General features: G+C 36.2%; 2 protein-coding genes across 2 annotated transcripts; one reads left to right on the plus strand and one right to left on the minus strand.

Moving 5' to 3' along the window:
• Positions 1-776: 776 nt before the first annotated feature.
• Positions 777-11,843, minus strand: LOC148959178 (proteasome subunit alpha type-6-like). Its single transcript, XM_089110568.1, has 7 exons — positions 11,671-11,843; positions 4,544-4,638; positions 3,884-3,965; positions 2,879-3,034; positions 1,551-1,729; positions 1,118-1,212; positions 777-922 (listed from the first exon to the last, which is right to left on the minus strand). The coding sequence occupies exons 1-7, from the start codon at positions 11,744-11,746 to the stop codon at positions 865-867; spliced, it is 741 nt and encodes a 246-aa protein (XP_088966694.1). The 5' UTR covers positions 11,747-11,843; the 3' UTR covers positions 777-864.
• A 959-nt stretch (positions 11,844-12,802) lies between these two features.
• Positions 12,803-22,461, plus strand: LOC148959179 (uncharacterized). The gene is made up of 5 exons (XM_089110645.1): positions 12,803-13,663; positions 18,387-18,547; positions 19,073-19,123; positions 20,087-20,365; positions 20,674-22,461. Exons 1-5 carry the CDS (start codon positions 13,162-13,164, stop codon positions 20,875-20,877), a joined length of 1,197 nt encoding a protein of 398 aa, XP_088966771.1. The 5' UTR covers positions 12,803-13,161; the 3' UTR covers positions 20,878-22,461.
• Positions 22,462-25,279: the final 2,818 nt, after the last annotated feature.

Consider the following 25,279-nt stretch of genomic DNA (forward strand, 5'->3'; position numbering starts at 1 on the left):
GGTATTTGTCACACCAAGTCTCTTAGTCCATACACATACGGATATTATTGATTCACATGAATTCGACTTTATTTGCAATGTTTTAATCCTTTTAGTGTTGGTTCCTCGACTCCCGATTTATGAGGTAACAATAGCGCGCGCGATTGAAACCAAGAGATTGTGAAGCTCGGGGCTTGTTCCAAGAGGTCGCATGTTTGGTTTTAAGCTAATTCAAGTTGTTACTGTTTATCATTGAACTTCAGAGTGTACCTTCAGTAAGAATCTCATCTTCTATCTCATAAGGAACATGTTGGATATTGCAAATCCAAGTAAGTTCAATGGGTTGATTATGTGGGTTGGTTAAGTCAATTTCGATCCTAAAAGTTGACAAGTCATTAATATTTTGCAATGAAAAATTTGAAATTTTGAAATTTTGTTCAAATTTTTATTCACGAACTACCATGGATAGAAGGACTCCTTTTACAAGTCAGTTCTTTGGCTAAAGGGTTACAGTGATCTGTTTACATATATAGATTGAAAAAATGAATGGAAAGGATTCCAAGAAATTTAAATAAATCTTGACAATGAACAAAAGAAAAAACTGCTTGATTTTATTACTGTCACAAAGAGGTGTAAGTCACCCTTTCTGTTTATTAATTCTATTCATGCACTTCATTGCTTGTCGAAAGTTCTAGAACATTCTACCAAGAGAATAATCGCAACAACAGATGGTTGAGTTATTTGTTGTCCCTGTAATGCCAAAGTGAACAGAATGCAAGGAAAAAGAAATCGTTGAGTTTTCCGATGCAGAAGAATGCAAAGCAATATTCTTGCTAGAAACGATTCAACTATTAAATAAAAACAAAAAGTCCCTTCATCAAGTGATCAGTCTCTTTCTGCAATTGAAGTCAAATGCACCTCTAATTCTTGCTCTGTTAGAACCCTAGGAGAGAAGTTCAGATTAACGATTAACATTCATTGGTCTTTTAAGTGCTTAATTATTTCTTAGTGTAGCAAAAAGATTATCTGAGAGATGCTTAAGGCCTGCAAGATTGGAAATAAATATTTTATTTGGAGTTTAACGCTGGCGCAAGATGTAGCAAAAGAATATAATTAAAAGCAATTGGGTAATAATTACCTAAATTTTGGATTATCCTTTGTAACGACAGCTACTTCGATTTCAGAAGGCTTGAAGTCCACTGATAAGACACTCGATAAACATGTAATGGCAGTCTAAAAGTAAAAAAATACTGTCATATTAAGCAGTGCAACTTAGTATAAGATAATATCATAATATAAATTATATTAATGGTTGTAAGCAGCAGATAAAAACATCTAAATGAAAACTGGAAATTTGATCGAATTAACCTCATTAAATGTATATATGATAGAAATATCTTAACAATTTAAATCGTTTTTGTATGAAATATAACCCACACGATTTTGTCGTTTGCAGCATACAAAGACTTGTTAAAAGTTCTGGTCAGCTATTTAAAATTTACCGTCCATCTTTTTAAAAAATAAAAAATTATATAAGACGCATAGCTCCATAAATCTATGTTTCTTCATACCTCTACAACATCATTGTACTTCCAGTGAGGTTTTTTCTTTAATTTCTTTTCAAGGTAGCTATTTACTTCATTCTGTTTAACACCAGCACCAGTTGCCTTAAAACCACAAAAGTACCCGGCTGGATCTGTTTTGTACAGCTGTGCGCCTTGCTCCTCATCAATTCCAATTAAAGTCATACCTTACAAAATCAAAAATATATTTAACGTTGCAATGCAAAAAATACTATCATTATAACTAAACAGACGGAAAACTGAAGCTTTAAAGCACCAGTCAATCACTGCATAGTTTCTGATGTTGAACAGGGTTGCAAAATATCTAGAGGGCAAAGCAACTGTCATAGAAGAAAAGCCATGAAAAAGTGAACTTCACTTGATGTAATTAAAATGGTGGGTGGTGGAAGTCAGATTAACGTAAAGTATACTTAGCGAAAACCTTTCATCTAAGAACGGCTACCAGTAGAAAGTACCAGGGAAAATAAAGGCCACGAGGTTGTTATGGAGCAAGGTAGTAACAAAGATAATTCTAGTTTTTCTCAAATTCGTTGCCATAGTGGATAGTTAGATTGTCTGAGGTATAATGCACGATAAAAAGCGTATTAGATAAGAAATATCATTTAATTAGATTGATTGTGAATGTGAAAAACCACAAGGCTTTTCTTTGGAATTGAACATAAAAACACTGTTTCTCTCTTCAACATGAAAACAGAAAATAACTAGTACAAGAACAACGAACAACGAACAACTTCATTTTTTGCTTTGTGCATTTCGTATATTTAGTTTGCAATGCCTGATATATAAAACTTTTTATAAACAGGGCATCTCGATGCCATCTCCTTGACTCGATGTGCCTTCGGGGGCCTTTCTAGCTTTACCAGCTACCGTTTCTGTGATTTTTTAAATACACGCCATCTTTCCACAATGGTTACATAGCAGCTTGAATGTGAGTGTCTCAGAAATATGACCAATCTTTCATTAAGGCTTGAAAAAACTGATTTTGCATTTTACTCTGGCGTTACCTGAATTTCGATCATAGTCCCATCCGAATACCCCCCCCCCCCCCAGATATAAGCCCTCTAAAAACAGACTTTAAACTGTCATAAGCCCTGGGTTTAAATTCGGAATTTTACGGTAGGTAAAATTCGCTAACAATATGTAAGAAAAATGCAAAAGGATACATAATTGATTAAAAGGTAGGATAGAAATGATAAACAAATCATGGAAATAATCTTAGCTACTGGACGCAACTTACTAGTAACCTACTAATAAGGAAGTTAACAAAATTGCAATATTATTGTGGAAGTATGTCAAAATGTTGAATAATCACATACAACATCCAAGAGGCCTCATTTCTGCATTTTGCGTGTAAACTTGCGAAATATCTGCTATCTGTTTACACAGCATTTCTGGAGGTATTTCATAGCCATATCGGTTTCTCCATTTGGCTGCAACTGACCTTGCTCTATTGACTTGATAACGGCAGTCAGCTTTAAGAAATAAAAAAAGATTAATGAAAGGCGAATTTGATGAGGGTCTTTGTTAATAAGAAACTTTCCATATATAGCCCTTTGTTTTTAGAGGTCATCTTCTATGATGCAGACTGTTAAGCAGCAGGGCAGAAAATATTTCAAATCATTTCCTCATTTCTCACTGGCCACAATGATTGAAATTCTCTAAACAGGCATTAAATAAAAAACTGCCATCGTTGAAAGATATAAAAACTTGCAACTTAAAGGGCAAACATTCTATGCTTCAATATTGTTTTAGTGACAAAAGCAAGTACACCTTGACCCCGCCCTCAAGAATTTAATGATTTGAATGTAGCTAATCAGTTTAAAATTTTCCTTCTTAAACAAATCTTGCCAGTATTCAGTTGTTTACTTGGGTACATCAGGACAAAAATAATTTGCATACAAAATCATTTTCATTGTCTTATACTTAAATCATGTTGATTTTGATACCAAATTTTTTTATCATCAATATGGTAGCTCAAGGTTAGCAATTACAAAATTGTTTTGACAGAGTTCATTACTGTCTGCAAGGTTATAATGGGAAATTTTAACAATACACAATTAAATGCATATAATTGGGCACTTTGATCAAGAATCTCTAGTGCAAAAAAGATCTACAGTTTCTTGCACAGAAAAAATTTTATTATTTGCTTTACTTGACAAAATCTATTCCTTATAAAAAGCTATCTGAAAAAATCTCAAGTGAGGCCCCCAGACACCAAAACCATATTGGTCTAAGGATGACAAATAATCTAAATAAGAATGATTAACAGAGAGCTAATATTCTTTTTTGAAGAAATGTTCAAACAAATGCAAGGAAATTACCCATCATCCCTGTCATGACACATCCTATTCCATCACTAATTTGAAACATATGAGATACTGTGTCTGCATCAAGAAGTTTATCCTGAATAAAAATAATGGCAATGAAAAGGCATCTTAAATATAGAAAATTAGATGTCTTCCAAAAATATTTATTCGTTCAAGACAAAGAAGAAAAACCAATTTTCCTGTGTTATGCCCAGTGACGGAAGTTGTGGGGGTGTGAGAGAGGCAAGTACCTCCCCCCAGTTTTTGTAAATTGTCAGTTAAGACACGCTTTTGTCGGTAAATTATGTCAATTGTCAGGAAAAATTTTCTTGTTTTTGTCTGCATTGCCCCCTACCTACCTGAAAATGAATTTCCGCCATTGGCTATGCCTTTCAGATGAACAGATAACATTTTTTAGCTCAAAACATGAGCCAAGTCTTATCACAGAAAAAGAACTCAAATGTTTTAACCTACATTTAGTAAAACTGGTTCAATTGATTAAGACATAAAGGCATGCATCAAAAGTGTTGGGATACTGAATAGCATTTACAGAAGAATGAAAGTAGCCCATATCAGCATTGCTGCCCAATTTTATACCCTCTTAAACAAACAAACAATGTATAGAAGTTTGCAAGTGTTGTTACTTTTCAACAAAAGATAAAATATCATGCTCACAGGCACTTTCCTTTGACAAGCAACCACTGCAGCATCAATACCCTTCACCCCAACTGAGGTCATGGCACCCTGATTTATGGCTTTAAAGGCATATTCTAAAAATCGATAGAAACACACAATCAAGGCTAGTTTCAAAACAAAGTTTGAAAATATAAACTTCACAAATGCATGGTGGACTAAAAATCTAATTTAGACCAAGTGTTGTTCCTAGTTTTAAGTAGCTTGGTAAAAACTGCCAAGACAGTCCCATTCAATGGAAGAGACTTTCATGAATGGCTATTAATTTTCTTAAAAATAAATGGGAGACCCAGCTGCAGACCAGGGTCAATGCATGCTAAAATTTGGAAAGGTTAAACAAAGTGCATGCAACTTAAAAATCCAATGTAATAGCAATTGCTACTGAAAAAACAAAATGCACACCAATTACGAAATAACCTTTGATAAAAAATTGCTATCACAATAAAAAGCTGATTTGGAACACATGTCCCAATTTAATGGAAAGCTATTTGACGAATTGTGTTTGGTGAAAAATGTTCTGAAAATAAAATGCTATTCATAGCCATTCTATAGGTAAAAGCAGTACAACAAATTTAATTGAAATCTATATAATTAGACTGACATCAAGTCAAAAAAATGATTTTTAAGTAGACAGGCTGTAAGCAAAATAAAATCAATTTAGAAAAAGAAAATACAGAAATACATGGCTCGGTTAAAAGCTGACAATGGCTAAAAAAGGTCGAGAAATAACATTCAGAGTCAAAATCTACGTTTCTGGTTTGAAAATTTTTTGTTAGGTTGTGTTGCATGGATGATTTTTTGTTAGTTGTTACCCCAAGAATTATTTGCACCTGTAAAAATTCTACATCTTTATAAATTTGGTTATGCAAAACTTTTATTGTTAAGCAATTGAAGAGTTTATCTAAAGGTGACTAAGAAATAGTTTTTTGTCTACTCTTAACAAAAAATTCAAACTTGAGGACTGAGACAAAGATGCTAACAATTTTACTCAGATTTACCAATTACAAAGATGAATTGAACTAAAATTGAAATATGTTATCCCAGAGTAAACACACAATGGTGAATGGAATTTTCACCAGGAATAAATCAAGAATAGAACATCTAGACAAAGAAAAAAAACAGGTTTATAAAGTCAAAAATTCTATATATTGTGCCCAGCACCACCATAAATTTCCAAAAGTAAGATTTTCCAATATTGCCAAAAATAATTTTTAATCTGCATAGAAGAGACAAATCGATCACATTCATTTTGCAAACATAACTCTAGGCTCTTGTAAAAATTTCTAAAGCAGAGTAGAAATCCATAGGGTTTTACATTGGTTGTGCCCAAAATCTAGTACCTTGTGATTTGGTTGTGCCCAACAATAGAACCTTTGATTGAGCAGCCTGTGTTTGGTTGTGCCCAACAATAGAGAAAAAAATGCTGGCCATGCACTCAGACATGGGCAGGACCTTGCCATCATAATCATAATATTTCAGTTATGAGAAACAACATGTGATTGGCTGAAAACTGGTGGAGTACACTGACAAGATCGTGCCCATTTCTGAAGGCAAGACTAGCTGCACCCTGTATCATAAGCAGGACTATCTGTTAGTTCCATATCAAGCAGTTGTATTTTATAACGAAACTGTGATTCTACTGTGGTGGAAGCACAGAGTTACATGAAGATTTACTTCAATTATGGAAGGAAATGAATCTTTTTTGGTAGTCAAAGTCCAGGCAAGTTTTCGTTCAGCTTAACACAATCATGACATTCAAATGAGCAAGATGTCTTCTAATGTGGCGAAATCTGCAATAATTTGAACATCATTGGGACACTTTTGATTGAAGCTGATAAGTGTGGAAAATATTGCAGTTTTTAGCTCAGGTTTGTAGCAGATAGACGCAAGCTGGAAACTATAAAATTAATCAATCTATTGTTATTCATTTTGACAACAAAAACAAGATCAACTAGATGTTTACCGGTGACAAAAACGAAACTAAAATGGCCTTACTTTTCATTGAGGAATTGAGGAAGGATGCTCTACTCAAAAAAATACTTTGAGTAATTCTCTCAAAAGGTACATAAATATTTATTTGTATTGATTTTATAAGGGATTTTTAGCTTTTTGATTAAAATTGCCATAGCACCTACTTAATTTTGAAAGTTTTTATAGTAGAGGACCCATTGAAAACCAGCTCTGCTAAAGTGTTACCCTTCTGAAATGTGTGAAAGTGACAACATGAAATTACATTGAGTGTCAAGTTGAAGCTGATTCTTCATATGTTGCTGATGATATATTTTTAAGGCTTGGCCTAGGGGTCTTCTGATTTGTTTTGAATCCTCGCTTTCTATATAATTTTGTTATTTGAAGTTTCCTTGGCTGTGTACATACTTTCATGAATTTAGCCCTCACCATGAAGTAGTCAATTCACCTTGAATAAGCAGAGGTTTATTGTTCTAAACATATTTTTCTTTAAAGAAAAATGAAGAGAAACACCTTCTTCCCTTAATTTTTTGCTCAAGAAACTGTTTCATGAAAATAACTCTTAAAATATCATGGATATTCTTTATTTCATTTTTGATTCAAATCACCTGGTCTGTGTATGATGATGCTGCTTGAAAAAAGGAACTTTTTGAGTATTTTTTATTTGCTTTTGCTGCCCTATAAAATGTATAAATAGTAATGATCTGCTTTTTAATGATGAATTTATTGATTAATAGCAACTTGAATGAATGTTAAGCTTTCACATATTGCCAAACATTGTGTAGTTTATTTATCATTATTACTTCAGGCTTTACCTTACATCAAGTATATATTTTGATGGTGAATTTCTGTGAGAGGTCAACTAAATACTAGAGGCTACCCAATATCATGCAACAAAACTTATCAAAAAGGCAGTTCACGAAGTTATCTAAAAAGTTCGTGCTTTCTGGCACTCACTGTTAAATGCTTTTTACTTGTGGCTAAATACATTTCAATAGTGTGGTATTACTGGAAAGATTTGTCAATCAGTTAAATTTTTTATGCATGTCTTCAACTTCTAAACCAACTTTCTTTCAAAGCCAATTTTTACCAATTCTTTGAATGAAATTCCTATTTTTAGGTGTACAAAACAAATATTGCTTTCTTCATCATACATTTGAAATCTGATTTTACAGGGGTACTTGATTTCTACGTCAGTTGAAAAAATAATTTAGAATAATAATCTTAGAAACATTTTTATGTTACTTGATAATTTTTATCTACACTCCCCTCACAAAAGTATTGCACCACCTTGTTCAAAATGGCAGCATTTTTTGTCAATATTTTTACAATACAAAACATTTGAATGCATGAATTGGGTGAAATAGGCATATTTTATATCAAATTTCAGCGGGAAAAGTTTGCAAATTTTGCTGACGCCATAGAATACCTAGTTAGAAATGTAAATTTTACGCAAAAACATTATTGTTTGAAGGGAGAAAATTTATCAAATGAGATGCGAGTCCCTACAAAAATTTTACAGGGAAGTGGTCTTTAGTTTTTTAAAAATTGTTGACCATGTTAGATGCAACTACACAACAGCTTCAATAAATCAAAAAAGGTTTCTCAAGAGTGCTTCAGTAGTAATAAACCGAGAAGTGGGTTAATAAAAAAAATTGACGTTAGAGTGGTAGCGATTTTGTCTGTTTTATTTCACCATGTTTACACCAAGGGACAGTAAAAGACATGCAACTTGACGCTGAGCAATGTTTTGCAGCTCAAAATTCTTCCAAGCAAAAAATAATGAGTGTCTTACACAAATATAAAATAAAAATTCACCTGCGTAAAGGGAAACCATTTTTACAACGATTTATTTCCGAACAAGAAGATTTCAAGCTTTTCCGTGGCGTCGTTCAAGTCCAGATTTGTACATCGTTTAAAATGTTTGGCTTCGTATCAAAAACATTACGAACCATGATTTAAAAGGTTCTTGAAGAACCAAATAATCGTTAATTAAAAGAATTCTTCAGGTTTGGAATGAAATTCCACAGTAATACATTGCCCAATTATATGCAACCAATTCAAGAAGGCATAAAGCGGTTTCAAAAGTTCATAGCTCCCGTCAAAATATTGTAATTTGAAACTGTTAAAAAACGTTTTGAAACTGCTATTTTAAAAAAAATGCTCTAAAAAGATTGAAGTTTTGATTGGTGGTTGTTTCACTTCCGACACACTCCCATTCGCCACATAAAAACAATCAATTCACGCAACAATAGTTTTTCGATAATTCTTGCGCCATTTTCCCTCCTTCGAGGTGGTGCAATACTTTTGTGAGGGGAGTGTAGTGCACTGCTTAATTATTCCCCATCTCAATTTGGAAAGACAATGAATTTCGATCATCAGCAAGGGGCAAAGAGACATTGTATTTTTTGAATTTTGCTACCTAGCTTCCAAAGCTTCCAAAGGTAGTTTTAGGGCACTGAGAAGCTATTCCTATAAAGCAGTGTCCTGGTCCTTCCTCTCGATGTGACCATACCTTGTGATTCCTATGCCTGGACTTTCAGAGAGTGGCCACTCAATTCTGAGTGAAAGTTTTGTCATGTCAGGGGCTCAAACCACAGACCCATTGATCTGTAGTCAGTGACCCCAACCACTAAATAATTCCCTTCAAACACAATTTTTCACTACCATCTAAAATAGCTGATCTCACATAGCTCTGATACATTCTTCCTTCATTTTCAATGATAAACATTTTCCAATCAGTAATTCATTACATTCTCTGAATTTCTCGCATTCATACCTTGCTTTAGTGTATTTGCCACTTTCAATTTTCTGCCAGCACTAACCCTGTCACTTAGCGTAAAAGCACTATTAAGCCGCAGAGGGGGTGGGCTTATTCTTTTTTTCCATTCCTAGAGGGAGTCTTAATAGAGAGAGAGCTTATTAGAGCATATTAAAAATTTAAATCAAAAAAATGTTTTAACAATGCTCAGCATCACTTATATAAATTGATAATCCTTGGACATCTTTGAAACAAATTTTGACTGACTTCTTAGGTGCATAAGTAAGTCTTTAAATGGGCTGTATTTAATGCATACGATCTTATTATCATCACGTCCATCAACAGATCCACCAAATGCACATGCTTTCTTTGTTTGACATCAAATGCTAAAGAGGGAGGCTTAATAGAGACCTGAGCTTATTTAAAGTTTTTGCTTGATAAGGGGAGCTTAATAGAAAGGGGGTAAGTAACAGAAGCCTCCAATCATCCCATAGTTTTTAGGTAGGCTCTACTTCCCAATTCCTGAAGTTCACACCCCAAGCACAGACAAATTGCCTTAAAGTTATATACAACTACAGTTGACTTTGCTTATAGTCACTCCCCTTGCAGTAATACTCCAGTTATTATCACAATTTTACTGATTCCTGAACTTAGCTCTGGTCAAACGCTTATAAGCAAACTCCTCTTACAGTTACTCCGCTTTTTATAACACTCTGTTTATACTCCCAAATTCTTTCCTTCCCAAACAGCAGAACACAGTCACATTAATGCAATAAATTCTTATACCTAGCATTTTTATTAACAAAATTTTGTCTCCGCTATAGTTTGTGGAGTACCTGTATTGTATTGTCTTTGATACATTTGGAAAGTCTTCAACTACTATTATTATTGTCGTGAAGAATTGCAGACATTGCAAAACATTTGGCTTCCTCTTCACAAGCACCCTACTTAAGGACATGGCCTTTCTATATTCATGCACCTATTGTTATGCTTGAAACTCATAACGAAAACCCATTAAGATCATCTCTGCCACAACTATAATCGCTACGAAAGAGCACTGTCTGAGTTCTTTAACAAATCTTCCACCTGCATTTGTGGGCATTACCATGTGTGCATCATATGCAGAGAGCATGGCTTCAAAGCATACAATCATGTTTTCAGTACACTTAATGGGAAGCGCAAATCACAGAAACAATTTTCTGAGATGATACACTTGATGATACATTGGTGAAAGTTCTAACCCAAATTCATCAAAAAATTGAAACCAAAATTGTGACAGATTGCCATCCTGTGACTAAGCCTTTACTTCCTACCAATGTTTCTTTCCTCACAGCATTGCCAATGTTGATGATAGTTGTGTTGACCAAACACATCATGCAATCACAAGAACATCCATTCTGATGTGCCAGTCAACTGAATTTCAACAAATCCAATGACTCTCATGGCCATTCCCTTGGTGCCATTTCAAGGCTCAAATTTAAAACTGGACTTCTCGCCTAATGAGTTAATACAAAAAAGAAAGTCCCTTTCTTTTTTTCCAAGGAGGGACGGATTGTAGTAGGACTAGCCTCACATGATTATGTAATTATAGCCTTGATTATGTTTGTATTTAAATTGTAACCATTAACCTGAAAACCAGTCAATTACTTACTCATATCACAAGTTGTTGTCATTGTGAGTTACTTGAAAGTAGCAGATTTTCGTCTCCATTGCACAAAATTTGTAATACGCTCAGCGGTCTCTAGCATTGAAGCCATTATTCAAAAAGGAGGCTAGACAACATTGAATATTCTCTGTTCTGGGTCATAGATTGTGAATCTTGGTATATACGGACCTTTTCCAAAATGGACTTCAGATTTGAAATCTTCATCTTGAAATTAGTTTAGACTGACAACCTCGTGTTGTTTGGACCGCTTGGTCGCCAGTTACATCAATTTGAATATTGAGATATTTCTTAAGATTTGACCAGAATTCACTGCTGTAGTGAAAAAATTTCACTACAACGAGAAATTCCATTGAAATGCACAGGGAAAGCTAAATTTTGAAAATGGGTTAATTCGTTGTCTGACGGCCCAAATAACATGAAATTTTCGACACATGTGAAGATAAAAAATTGCCCGGAACAGATAATATTTGTTTTGAAATGCTTTAGAACAGTTCCTTTCCCACAACAACTTACTTCCTCCCACTTATTCAGCTTTTATAAGTAACTCCGCTTCATGCACAATCCGCTTATAGTCACACTTTTCTGGAAAACATTTAGTGTAACAATAAGGGGAGTCGACTGTATCAAACAAACTTAGTGTTGCCATCATCATCACACACTCGTCATCTAACCATGAAACACGTTGCTAGATAAATGACAGAGAAGATGCCTTACCAACTTGATAAAGCCGCCCCTCAGGAGAGAATATGGTGATGTGCTTGTCATATCCAGCGCTTGTCCCTCGCGACATAATGAAAAGATGCTGACTTCGGCTCACAAATCAATTTCTGTGCCCTTTCTTATGAGGCCTGGGTCGAAGTTTAGGCCAAAAGCTGGGAAAGAAGTTACAAGTTGTTGCTGCTGTTGTCCTTGATGCCCAGTGCCACAGCCTTGATTCACGTTTGGTCATGTGACTTTGAGGTGTAAAAATGTAAATTAACAACAATTTCGCCAGAAAAATGTTCAGCAGATAACTTTTGTAGAAACAATTTCGGACAACCTTTCAGAACTTTGTCGCGAAAAAAATTTTCATGGCTTTAACAAAGCAGAAATAACAAAATGCTTCCAATATTGTAAGAGGCAAAACCATCAGCCCCGCGGAGTCCTGTCACAGAATACGACTATTCTTATTCTGTGGTCCTGTCTTTGGGGCTTGAACATCCCCGTGAAATCCTCCTTGCAGCTTTTTCACATGGAACAGCATTTCGGAAAAATCAAAATATAACAGCGGTATATTTTCTCTGTTTATATGAAGGCAAATCAAAGGAGAGCACTCAAATAGTCTCTACTCACTATCAAAATTTTATGGAAGTTCATAAACAGAGCATAATCGGGGCCTGCATCACGAATTTGAAAATGGAGGGAACAAGGCTAAAATGTAGGGGGCCAAGGCTAAAAGTAGGAGCCAAGACTTCTTACCCATTTTACTGCAGCTGTAAAAATAGTTGCTTCACAAAAATTGAGGGGTCACGGCCACCCCGCCCCACCCCCCGGTGGCGTGGACCCTGATAATTAGAAGTATAAGTATAAGCATGGGCTCCGACAAAGGTTGAAAAGTGGGGGGGGGGCAAGGGAAAATTTAACACCTATAACAAAAGATTTTGAAAAAAACTCTATTGTTTTGCAAAAAAGTGGGAGGCCAAGGCCCCCTGACCCCCCTTCGTCGGAGGCCCTGATAAGATCGGAAAGTATAAGACTACCTCTCATTTCAAAAGGTTGTCTGGAAATTTACGGTGTCTGTTGTTCCGCGTTTTTGTGAAGGTATGGAGCCTTCTGGCAGTTCATAAACGTGAGGAATCCAACAACAACAGTACTTCGCATTGATTGAGAAGTCGAGTGGATTAATGACAACAATGGTATGTATGCAACAACGTACAGAGGTTTAGGCCAAAGGACGTGACCGAAATCAGGGAAAGAATCAGAAAATTGTTTGTATATTCGTCTTAAATGCAGTGTGGAACTGCAGTTTATACAATTAATTGGTTGTTGTGTTTATTACTAGATTGATACGGAGATTATTGTTCTGTTTATTTTGGCCTTGTGTCGCAGTCGCATTCCATTTGGTTGTAAACACAAACAAGAGTGAATTAACTACTCTGTATCGAAGACAACCAACAGTCGGACAATCGCCTTCGACGATTATTGTGACTGAGTTTCAATATAGATATGAGCTCGAAAGAAAGACCCAACTACAATAATACGCATTTTGAAGAGTCCTCGTTCCTCTCTTCAGACTCCGTGTCTTCGCGAACCCCACTTACAGTTCGGGATTCACCGTCCCCGGATCTTCAGCATACCCCTGTTGAAAATCCATACGAAATTCCTGTAGACTTTGAAGCTAGAAGGAAGCAACATGAACAAGAAATGCTTGATCGTAGATCCATTGCCCACAAAAAGAAGCATTGCCTCATATATGAGCCTACTAGTACTGCTGCCAACGGAAGTGCCTCATCACAGCGTGCTTTAGCAAGACAATTTTCTGACGAAGAGCAAGGCAATGAACTACATTTTGTTCACCACAATGAGAAGAGATACAAATGCACGTTTGTAGCGTTGTTCTTGCTAGTCGCTCTGTCAATTGCCATGGGAGGAGTTGGGTTGTTTATGTTTTTGCAGAAACATTTAAGTTCAAGCAGCGAAGATAAAGTAGTCAGTAAAACATCAAAAGGTTTGTAATGTCAACTGTATTTTATTTAAGTATTATTTGAAGTTTTAATAAGAAGAGCCACATTTTGTTTAGCCAGTAAGCGAGCCGTCTCGATCGTCAGTGCCAGCGGCGGTAAATCGCACCTAAGTGGCACAACATTGGAAACTTCCTGATATTTTCTTGTCAATATGCTGTTTTTCATTGTAATCAATGTCCTGCTTTGTCAAGTTTTTAATTAGGAAATATGACACCGGAATCAAGCCCATCCGGATTTGTCCATGTGTTAAGTGAAAGGTTTGTGTTTTCATGACAACACTATTTCTATTTACAGCGTAATGCGAAGTCACTTTAAGATTTTGGCCTTATTCAAAAGGAGAATGTTAAGAGTTGGATTAAGCTGATTTTTTATTTCATACTCAGAAACACATCGATTAAAATGTTTCTATAAATTTTTCTGATACCAGCTCGTACTACGTAACCTCATTGTAGTAGGTGCTCTTCAATGAATAATTGGCAAATTAATAATTCAGATTGTTACGGAAAGAATACACGTGTCCATGGCGATGACTGATTCGTTCATTAGTGCGACCAGAAATCGTACGATTTCAACGTCAGTTCATTAAGTTTCAATGGATACAAACCTCGCCGTAATTCAGGTGGGGGTGGAGACCTTTTGAATCTATCTAGAGGTTCTTTACGGTTTGGTATAGAAACAAATTAATACATAGAACCAATAGAATATCGAACAATAACCAGGAAAACTGACCAAAAAGGGAAGGGAATTGCTGTTTCATTGTATTATTTTTCTACTTCAAAAATATAACAATTCTTTGGGAAAAGTGGGCCAACAACCCTCTGTTTCTCCAGGGCCGAAAACGTGTTCAATTTTGGCTTTGAGTAGGAGTAAGTTATGTATGAGCTTTGATATGGACTTCAAGGAGATCATCAAAATAAGATTAATTTTAATAGCCATTATGATAAGCAACATCACAATTCATCATCTAAATCATAGTTTTCATCACCAGCATCATCCTCAGAATTGTCATCATGATCATCACCCTTGGCACAGATTGTCTTTTTGGTGGTGGGAAATCAAAGTGAATTTTCTAAGTTTCTTAATGAAGTGGTCTTTTCTCTTCTCATTCCAAAAATTCATTTCAGGAAGTTTATTTCTGTGTCATGTCAATGGGAGAAGGGGCAATTACCTCCCTACCCTATATCAGTTATGACCCCCATCATCATAATAACTATTATCATTTTCACAGTCAACATAATTATCAATCATCATCAATGCTGCATCTTACTATAGTGTACCAAGAGTCATATGTGATATCAACATTTGCTACATGTTTTCATTAATCGTCATTGGAAAAATCAAACAAATATAAACTTTTAGATGTTTGTAATGTGATGAAAATGAAATTAATGTACTACTTGGCCAGTTTTTATAAGCCATAACTCAACTTTCTGAAATGTTTCAAATGTTTCAATATTTTTGCTCAGAATTGCTTTGAAAAGACAAGTATTTCCAAATAGTAACTGTGTATCTGGGTCTTATTGAATTGTATTAAAGGAACTTGTGGCCTGACATCAACTTAGGGAGAATTATAGGAATTAGCAGATTCTTGATTTTGTCTCAAGATTGTTTTCAATATATGCTGCAACCAACTTTGAAACTGTTCCTGTTTTGGCAAGTAAGCCTATGATAACATATATCATAACAATCAGACGGAAGTAGGTATCATACAAATGTAATAACTGATGTTGGGCGCAATTTTCTGAAGAATTGAATTGCTTGGACCATCATTTGTAAATCTAGGCAAGGATAGGATAGGATATACTGCATAGATAAAAATAAGAAGGGCAAAGCAAGGATATAACTTAAAAGGTGTGTTGCCAACACCCCCCTCCCCCTGAGCCTACAAAGACAAAATCCCAGACAAAGACAAAATGCAACTTTTGTAATTTTCTACCTTGCCCTTGTAAATTTGATTCCCCTCTTTCCCCTGAAGCAATGTTGGATTTGTAGTTCTATCATTTTTGCTTCAAAATCATGCACTCAACATTGAATGGGGGGGGGGGAGAGCTATTTTTCAAAGGAAAGAGAAAACAAAGTTTTCTCGAAAAGCCTAGTTACCGAACTTTTGACGTTGTGTTACCAAACTGTTATTGTTATTGATTTTTCAAACTGTAACTTCCGTGCCTTTTAATTTCTCACTAGAAAATTTCTTGCCTTTTTTTACAAATATCATTTCTAAATTAACCCACATGAAGCGGAAAGGTTTTTATGAATTGTTCACTTTTTTATTTTAAAGGATATTTTGGGTTCTTGTACCCTTGGAACCAGAGTCTTTATTCTTCAGTCTCAGAAATATAGTTAGAAACTAGTCACAGAAACCTTTTCTGTACGATTGCCACCGCAGCTGTCTACAATACTTTTTCCCCGGATTCATGAGGCTCTGGTACCCAGGGTTGGGTTCCTGCAACAATCTTCGTAGTTTTCTATACCGGTTGACTTTGTAGCTATGTCAGAATAATGTCAGAATAATGCTATATCGAACTTGTGACAAGAAATGGGTTGCCTCCCGGCTCCGCCACCCCTTTTGCTACATGAAGCACTATGTAGCGACTTGGGATGGTATAATCAGGTTTTCGTTTCAAGAAACTCGCCAAGTAGAATTTGTTTACCAAAATTCGGGGAAAAGTTGAACAATTCATGTACCATGATTTGGCAGGTATATCTTTTAATCAAGTTTTATGTCCTTCGGGTATGAATCAGTTGTACCCGGAACTCGGTCAGTGAAATCATTTGCATTTCTTAGAACTGCCATTGAAACAAAGCTTCTGACCTGGTTCAAACTGTTTTTATTCAAACATTTAAATCCTAAGGTTATCCAGGTCAATGATTTAGTGAAAAGAGATTTGCATAGATAATCAATCCAGTTTGCAGTCTGATATTGTTTTGAACTTGCTCAAAATTTAGAATGGGTCAAACAATTGCCGTAAATGTATGATTCCAATAGGGTGCTTTACATTTTGCCAGGTTATTGTGCCCAAACATGACTATGTTTTACGGAAAGTCAGAAGTTTTACGGAAAATTTGATTGGGGTCCCATTGGCTCAGCAGTTGGATTTTGCCTTGATGGGTCAGCCCTCGCCACCAATGATTATTTATTGGAAATCAAGCTTATTACACTATTTTTTATAAGACACAAGCCTCAAAATTTTATAAGAACACGAGCCTCAAAATTGGTCAAAAGTTAAGAACAAGTTAAGAACAAGCTGAGGCTGAGCTTCTGCAAAATGCAATTTCGAACAACATTTTATCTCAAAATCGTGGATTTTTAGCGATGTTTGGGTGCTTTTGTGGTGAATATTGAAATTTGTCGGCAATTGAAGGTTGTCTCACTCACTTTGTTGGCAAATGAGGCCTAACACCACCCAAGAGCAAAAAAGGTAGAAACCGCACTGCTTTCATCCTATTAATTTAAGAACAAATTAAGAACAATCCAGTCTCAGGTTTTCGAAAAATTAACAACAGTCAGCCTGAACTTAAATTTACTGGTTCTTATAAACAAAGAGTGTATGACAGAGTGATATAAAGTTTGTTTATCCTTGAAAATAATTTAGTTTATTTTTTGATAAAGATCGGTCGATTTAAAAGCAAAAATTGGTTTTATGATGTCTTCTCGGTCGGTTCAGTTTAAAAACCGTGACAAAAAATTGCACAGTGGTTATTGTTGGGCTGCAACATCTTGTCGCAATTGTTTAATGTTTGTTTGCGATATAGACATAACTATCTCGTGATATCTTGAATGTGATACCCGAATCTACGGATAAAATTGTCTGAATGCATGAATAACTCTTATTTGCCCAAGTTCGTATTATTATTTCTTTGTTTACTGGCTCTGTTTCTTGATGTTTATTCATGCAAATTTTTCGGTCGAAATGCTGCGTCTTCGATCTTTATTTCGATCTTAAAGATCTTTATTTGTCTTCGTGTCGTGATTCTTTTTTCATTTACTCCTTTCTCAAATCTTTCTGCGCAATGCTAATTACGTCTCTCGTGCACAACGAATGTCAACTCAAATCTGTTGTCAAAGATGGATATGATTTCACTCTTCCTATTTAGAAGTAGATGGCTATGTGAAAAGCCTTACCCTGGGTACCAGAGCCTCATAAATCCGGGGATAAAGTATTGTCGACAGCTGCAGTGGCATAGAATGTGGATGTGGAGGAGAGTGAGGACAATTTTGCTGTAACTAGTTTCAATCTATATTTCTGAGAGTAAATAACGAAGACTCTGGTACCCAGGGTATTCAAGCCTCATCTGGGCACAAGATTTTCATCAAGTTTAGATAGTCATGCTTAATGGTAGAAGTGTTGATTTGTTAGTGTAAGTCTTGCACGCTGATTTACAGTTGCTTTTGATACGCTTATTTTTTGTCGTGGATTTGAACATGGTGTTTGTGACTTCAAGATTATCCGGAAAGCTTGGGTAAACTCGTACTTGCTTGGAAAATGTTCCGTGGCTAACTTTGACGCTCATTAGCTCGAAAACTGTGTTAAATATTAAAAAAACTGATAATATCTCAGGTATTTATGCTCGATATGCTTTCATGTAAGGTCTTGCCAGTTCAACCTTAAAGAAATCTGATTAGCGCCTATCTTTGTAAGCGCTCTACTTTGTTGGTTACCTTTAGCTATCTCTGGAGACCAATTATTTTTTACATTATTCTTGCAGATGAGTACAGTAGACATATTGCCTCGAAGTACCACATCGACAACATCACAGTATCAAATATAACGAACGATATGATAAATCACCTTGTTGAGCACAACCTGATGTTGCAGCTGAAATTGGATGAGTTACAGACAAAAATGACCCATCTGACCCAAAAAACAGTAAGTAATTTTTGAAAAATTATTTTCAAACATTATCTAGAGGATCTAGAGGTCATCTAGAATTTGTAAAATCCTGTTCAAAATATTTAACATGAAATGTAGGACTGAAAGCTTTAACTGTAACAACTATGTCCAGCTCAATAAACCGTTCTGCAAATTCACCAGGAAAGATTATTTTAATAATGAGCTCACGTGAGGCACGTGCCAGTTTGTGTGATCTAAACTCTTGCTTTTTATCACGTGGTGTTAAGGCTTGTTTGCGTCATCGAGTCACGCTCTTTCGCAGATGCATGTGGCACCGTAGACCATGTCCCCCGCCTTCCATACCATGCCATACCATGCCATGTCATGTCATGTCATGTCGTGTCATGTCATGCCATGTTGCTCTATTTTTTAGTTGTCATGAATATGATCCTTTTTTGGAACTTTGTACACTTGGGCAAAATGACATTTTTAGAATTTTCAAAAAAATCAACTGTACTAACAGTGAACGCATCTGCTTTTACTTTTCAAATTTATTTGCAGATTCCATCTTTGGAATTAAAGATAAAGAACGCGGAACAGTTGGCCATGAAGGTACCGTTACATACCATTAACAGCCAATTCTGCCTTGTATATTTCGATTCATTTGCATTGATCATTGTCTTGTATTTGTATTTGGATTATCGTCTATTCTTAGAACTCCTACTTCTCCCTAAACCCTTTTAGAGGGATCTTTTCAGCCATCATTAGACATTTTGCCTATTTGAATTTATACACGATCCATTTACATATGGAAAACATTTTGTAAGAGATTTACTGACATTATCTGTTGATCAGGCCCATCAAGAGAGGGGGGTAAAAAGACAATCGCCCCTGGGCCCGTAAAGCAAAGAGGAGCCCAGGTAATTAAACTGTCGCCATTTAAATCATGGTGATTTTAAGAAAAATAAATCAAATCTGTACTGGGAAAATTTAACAATGCTTCATGAATATGAATTAAAAGTAAATAATTCTAAGTGCGTTTCTAATCCATACTAAACTTATTTCAAGTCTTTTGCTTTGGGTAGAAAGGGGCCCAAGCACTGGGCGTGTCCCTAAACCCGGTGTGGCTTTCGGCAGCCCTGCTGTTGATAACCGGGGGTCCACCTTGTGGAATAAGGCTTTCTTATGAGTCAGGAGAATTTCTTAAACTCTTACTAATTTATTAAAGATAATCAGTTGGTGTAAAGATGAAGGAAGGTCGTCAGTGCCCTTGTCATTCTAAAATAGCTAGCCAATTAAAGAGCGGGTTATCTCAATTTCTTCACTGCCAATAAATTTATCTATATTGAAGAGGAAGTTAAAGGCAGCAACAACACGATGCTCCATGATTTTTGAGGTGAACTTTCATTCTTAGAGTGCAAGCTGCAAATCCATGTAATCTACTGATTAACTTGCATTGTGCACTTGCGTCCTTGAAATTGGTCAAAACCTTTTTATAGTTCGGCTGCTCTAGAATCCTTTGACTCTCTCCTTTCCCTTTCGCCTAATCGCCATAAAACAGTCTTTGTTTTGCAGGTTAACAAAAGCGAGCTGATAGGACCCCGGGGGCCAACTGGCCCCCAAGGGCTGCCGGGTCCTCGAGGATTGAATGGTCCAGCCGGAGACAAAGGTAACCAGGGGCTACGGGGAGACAGCGGACCACAAGGGGCTCACGGACCCCAAGGACCTCAGGGGCCGCCAGGAGCGGGCAACTTTAGCCAATGCACATTCAAAGTGATTCCTATAGTGACCAATGTCTATGGAGCCAATCCAAAAGCTACATTCACCCAAACTCCAAGCATTTTTTCATCCGAGGTTAGTGATTTAAGCCCTTATACAAATGTTAAGATTTTATTGAATTTATAGAATTATTCAAATATGTTCTAAAGGAAAAATCAATGTGATTAAGAAAACAATTTAAGATTCACTTAGTAGCGTACGCGAAAATAAGTTTGGTAATTTTTATGTTCATTAAGTTAAGTAACGACTTCCACCGACTCTCCCTCCTAATGTCCCATCTGGTAGCACCTTATCACGGATAATTCCAAGAAAGCCATTAGATTAACCTTCTACTGTATTAAGCTAGGTGATGTAAGTGATGGTTAATTCTTTACCTCTTACAGACCAAGTTCATCTTCGGAGTTGGTTGCACATCACGTGGCTCCGCTGAGTATATATTAGAAACAACAAAACGTGGGCAACGTGATGTCTTCACTTGTTTCTGTGGAGGCGTTGCTACGTCAACGAGACTTCAGCCTGTACAGAATAGAATCACATGCACGATTTATTATTGGGAATGTCCAATGATAACCCCGACAACAAAATAACACGCAAAAGATCGTTAGAAATATATAAGAATGAATATCTAGTTATAATCTTTATGTTGAATGTAGATGTTAGTAGCCCGCTCCATTAGGAGGATACTATCCTGAAGAAAGCGAACAGCCATTGGTATGATTACGAGTTCCTAATTTTTAAACCAAATAATACCTTCGTTTGAACCATGGTTGACCTGACAATTTTTCGTGTTTCTGTAACAATTACGTTTGTGCGTAATAATCAAGAACTGTTGGCTTTCGCATATTTTGTACGAAGAATGGAGAATCACCCGTCACCCCCTCGCGGACAAATGCATCAAGCGAACTAAGGTTATAAACTTGAATATGTGATTGTTCTAGCAATTACTTTCATCTATAGATGACATCTTTAGGTTCCCGCCAATCGTCGTTGCAGTGAGCTGTTCAGTTTCGAAAAAGCTAGAAACGTCTTTTGTAAATTGATTTTTTGAATGAAAGACATTCTACGAGTGTCATTGTGCATTCATTCTTCGTACATGAAAACCCTGTTGCCATTTTACAGTTAGCTAGGCTGCAAGCCAAATGGGACGTTGTGGCTGTGAATTGCCTGCAAAGAAAGCTGTTGCAATCATGCTTATCTCCAGCGCGCCATTTTCCAATTTATAAGCTGTGCATAGTCGTACGTTTGCCAATATTTTTCCAAAATGTTCTTAAGAGACTTATATTTGTGTATAGAAATTTTTTGAATAATCTAGTTTGCAAATATTTGAGGCCTTTGTTAAACTTGGGTCATAAAGACCTATAATTGGATTAATTTTTAAATGATAACTGCTTCATTCAAATCATGATTCATGTTGGTTAAAAATGTTCTCAAATATATGCAAAAAAGCGAATGAAATGAATATTTTGTAAATATTTATGTCTTAGTTGTAGCCAGTTGTAATTTCTCATTTTGATAGTTTGAGATGTAGAAACACATTTTACTTTGTAGAAAGAAGAACATATATAAATATATAAATGCACGATGAAGTAACCCCCCCCCCCCTCCTCCCTTCCAGTGCTCAAATCTAATTGATATCACAGTTGTTCATAATGTTAGCAAAACAATAGTTGGTACGTCAAATAAACTTGAGTGTTTACCAAGAGGTCCTTGTAGATTCCTCTGAAGGACTTAGCGCCTTGATATCCTTCCCAAAGCGACATATTTCCAAATGTATTGATTTCATGGCTTTATCTTGACTACTGATGGAAGAAGTTTCTATGTACCATTTTTTGTGGTACCGTTAAAGCCATGTACCCTTTATAGTAGTATGCAGTATTCCTGGGTCAGCTAGGCTCCAACTGCAAGCCATTTTCTCCCTTTATCATGACAACTTCCATTAATACCGACAAAAAGGCGCGTTTATCTTTGTAATTTGATATTCTAAGGAATTTTCATTCTTAGGAAAATAGGTCACATAGTGATGCGACTCCGTATAGTATTTCTTGCAGAGCAAACGCATAAATGTTTTAGTTTTTATAACATATTTCTTTGATGCATGCAAATTGCTGGTTTTTCATTTCTAAGTATTTATTTGTCTAAAGGTTATTTGTGATTACTATTTCTGGGAAGAAGACTCTCATTTAATCTTGACTTCATTCTACATAACTTATGCAAGTCTGGCTTGCTACATACAATTTGCGTTCAGATCACAGGCAGCTTCATAAAGGGCACTTTTGGTGCTTTTCTGGTGCTCTAGAGCTAAGAGTATGCAGTAAATCAGGAGTTCTTAACCCTATCCAGACTAGGCTTTTTGAAACTTTCGGGAGACTAGGGGGGGCACAAAGTGCCCCCCTCCGTAATTTCTTTGTCCCTCTAGCTAGGACAATGAACTTTGTTTGGATGGTACTCTTGCCTTTTCTCCACATTTTAGTATTTTTGTTCAATTTTTAAGTCACGTGGTTTTACGATGACGTCATCATAATGGTGGACGGGTGAAGCAAAAATTTAGAAAATTTTAGAAAATCTTAAAATATTCATGAATTCCAAAGCATCGGGCTAAGATCTTAAAATAAGCAAATTTGATGCATTTTCTAATAGAAACAAGAAGATTGACACAATTTTAATGTTACTTCTCAAAATTATTAACGTTCCAAACAAAAGAACTCAACATATTTTGTAATTGGCTATAGTTTTTTCTATGTAACTAAATGATCGATACAACCAAATGTCATGTTTGAGTTCATTTTTAATGCCTTAGCAGACAAATTATTCTAAACTTGCAGTTTTATTAATGTAATACCTATAAATATGTCAACAAATGTGTGCGCATGCGCAGCAGAAAAATCATAGAAAATGATGTTGAATTTGAATTTTCTGGTCAGAATCATGAAGAGAGGACAAATTAATACCTAGATACTAATTTTCATCAATATATCTACTTTTGTTGCGAATCCGTGGCAGATTAAACTATTTTTTACTTGACTAGTTTTGAAAACGCCCCTACACAACCCCCTGATTAATAATAAAAAAATTATCTTTTTATATGAACATATGTCAGATAGGTTAAAACTAAAAGTCAGGAGGTCTGAGGGGTATTGCTTTAAAACTCCTGAAGTTATGAAAGAAAAACCAACTAGGGGGGCACTTTGTGCCCCCCCCCCCTAGTCTGGATAGGGTTAAGTATTTTGAATGCCGGGCCAGAAAAACATATGGATTTTTCTCGTGGGCTATTGAGTTTTAAACTTTTACATAGCTTGTGTCAAAAGAGCTGCTCAAAATGAAGTTTAGATCTCACTTAACGGGCTTAATTAGAGATAAGATAGGCAGGCCTATTATTTGGTGTTAGATTCATGAAATAAGTTTTGAAAAGGTGGATGATAGAAGAGAAGGAGAGCAGTCTAACAGCATTGAAGGGTGTAGTGTACTTGGTAGATGCCAGAGGGATTGGTTCAACGTGCAATACAAGACGGATTCACTGGCCCGAAGCAAGGCCTGAAGCAAGGCCCGAAGCCCGAAATAACTTGTGGGGGGGGGGGAGAGCTAGAAGCTGCAAACTTTAGCATGCACCCTTGTCGAAGTGCCCCGGCGTTTCCTGCCCCGGTGAATTCTCCGGTGCAATAATTAAAGCAAGATCCTCCCCGGTACAAATAACTGCCCCCGGGATAGATCGCCTCGATCAAATTTCTCGGTCACAAGTCTTCGGTACCAAACCTCGGTACCAAAAGCGCCCCAGAGTTTCCCCGGCAATCCAACTTGTAGCAAATTTCGGAATCCAAGCCGGAATCATTTATGGCTGATGCATGCGTAAACTACCTTTTATATTTATTGATGCGAATTTGCATCTCCTGCAATCTGACACTCCAGTAAATGAGACTATCATATGGCTACTTACCAACTCTTGCTGAAAGATCAACAATTCGATGGTATTGCCATTTTCACTGACTACGAGACTTGAGTTTCAGACCAAATCATTGAATAGTTTGAAGGCCATACAAGGTAGTATTTTAAAGAGCTCGAAACACCTCTTGTAGCCTGAAGAGCACCAGTCCCATGAACAGTTGATTTAGCTGAAAGTAGCCATGAAAGCAAGAAGGAGATAGCTTGTAAAGTGCATTATAGATTAAGGTTGTAATAATTGTGTGTAGTACTTTTTATGGCTGATTTTTAAAGGATGGAAAATTTGCAAGGAGGGAGCAGAAAATGCTTGTAATTTAATGGCTTGAATAATTTTATTCTGTAGTCGGAATAATGGATTAAGATATTTTTAGTTGGTAAGGCTCCATGCACCTGAGCTAATGATCAGGTAGTCCGAGTAACTTCTTGCAAAATTCAGTGATGTGGTAGTTCCACCACTGAATCTCATCCATCAGTTTCTCTAAAAAATTTGCATAATTTGCCCTTTGGGTTGATAGACTGTTCACCAATCTTTGTTGGGATTATTTGACTCTACAGGGAATTTACATGCAAAGAAGAAAAAGAAAGATAAAAAGGCATTGAGATATAGCAGGAGTTCATTATGAAGTTTTGCCTGGCCTAGAACAGGCCAGTAATGACGTAATAGGCACACACACAGAAAGTCTGAAGAGGAAGAGAAAGAAAAAAGCAAACCCTAACTAGAGGAGCTTATCAGTGACACTTTTTTTGATATTAGCACCTTTTCTGTCCTGGCACCCTCACTTGGATGGAATTTTCTACAGAAGCCAACGATTTCGAGTTTTTTTATTTTGGTAATGAATCAAAATCAAGAACCTCCGCTGGTAAAGTTGTACCATGTGTCAAAATTCTCTACATTGTTTCAGAAGAATCGTTAACTGAAATTCACAATGAGCTCCAGACCTTTTTCCATGCAAAAAAGAAATTCCAAAATGAGAAGACCAGAGGGTCAATTGACAATTAGTAGTTCTGTTTACCTGGTTTTAGAAGTCGCGCAAAAGCATCCTATTTTCAAGA

This window comes from Rhopilema esculentum, chromosome 10 (genome assembly GCF_057945365.1).
Source record: "Rhopilema esculentum isolate cy_ngs chromosome 10, ASM5794536v1, whole genome shotgun sequence".
NCBI lineage: Eukaryota > Metazoa > Cnidaria > Scyphozoa > Rhizostomeae > Rhizostomatidae > Rhopilema > Rhopilema esculentum.

Coding starts and splice junctions, on each gene's coding strand:
- LOC148959178 (XM_089110568.1), bottom strand. CDS start 11,746: ATGTCGCGAGGGACAAGCGCTGGATATGACAAGCACATCACCATATTC. Junction 1,730..2,878: donor AATGAGGCCTCTTGGATGTT/GTATGTGATTAT, acceptor TGATTTTGTAAG/GTATGACTTTAATTGGAATT. Junction 923..1,117: donor AAGGATAATCCAAAATTTAG/GTAATTATTACC, acceptor CTTCTCTCCTAG/GGTTCTAACAGAGCAAGAAT.
- LOC148959179 (XM_089110645.1), top strand. CDS start 13,162: ATGAGCTCGAAAGAAAGACCCAACTACAATAATACGCATTTTGAAGAG. Junction 18,548..19,072: donor CCCATCTGACCCAAAAAACA/GTAAGTAATTTT, acceptor ATTTATTTGCAG/ATTCCATCTTTGGAATTAAA. Junction 19,124..20,086: donor CGGAACAGTTGGCCATGAAG/GTACCGTTACAT, acceptor TTTGTTTTGCAG/GTTAACAAAAGCGAGCTGAT.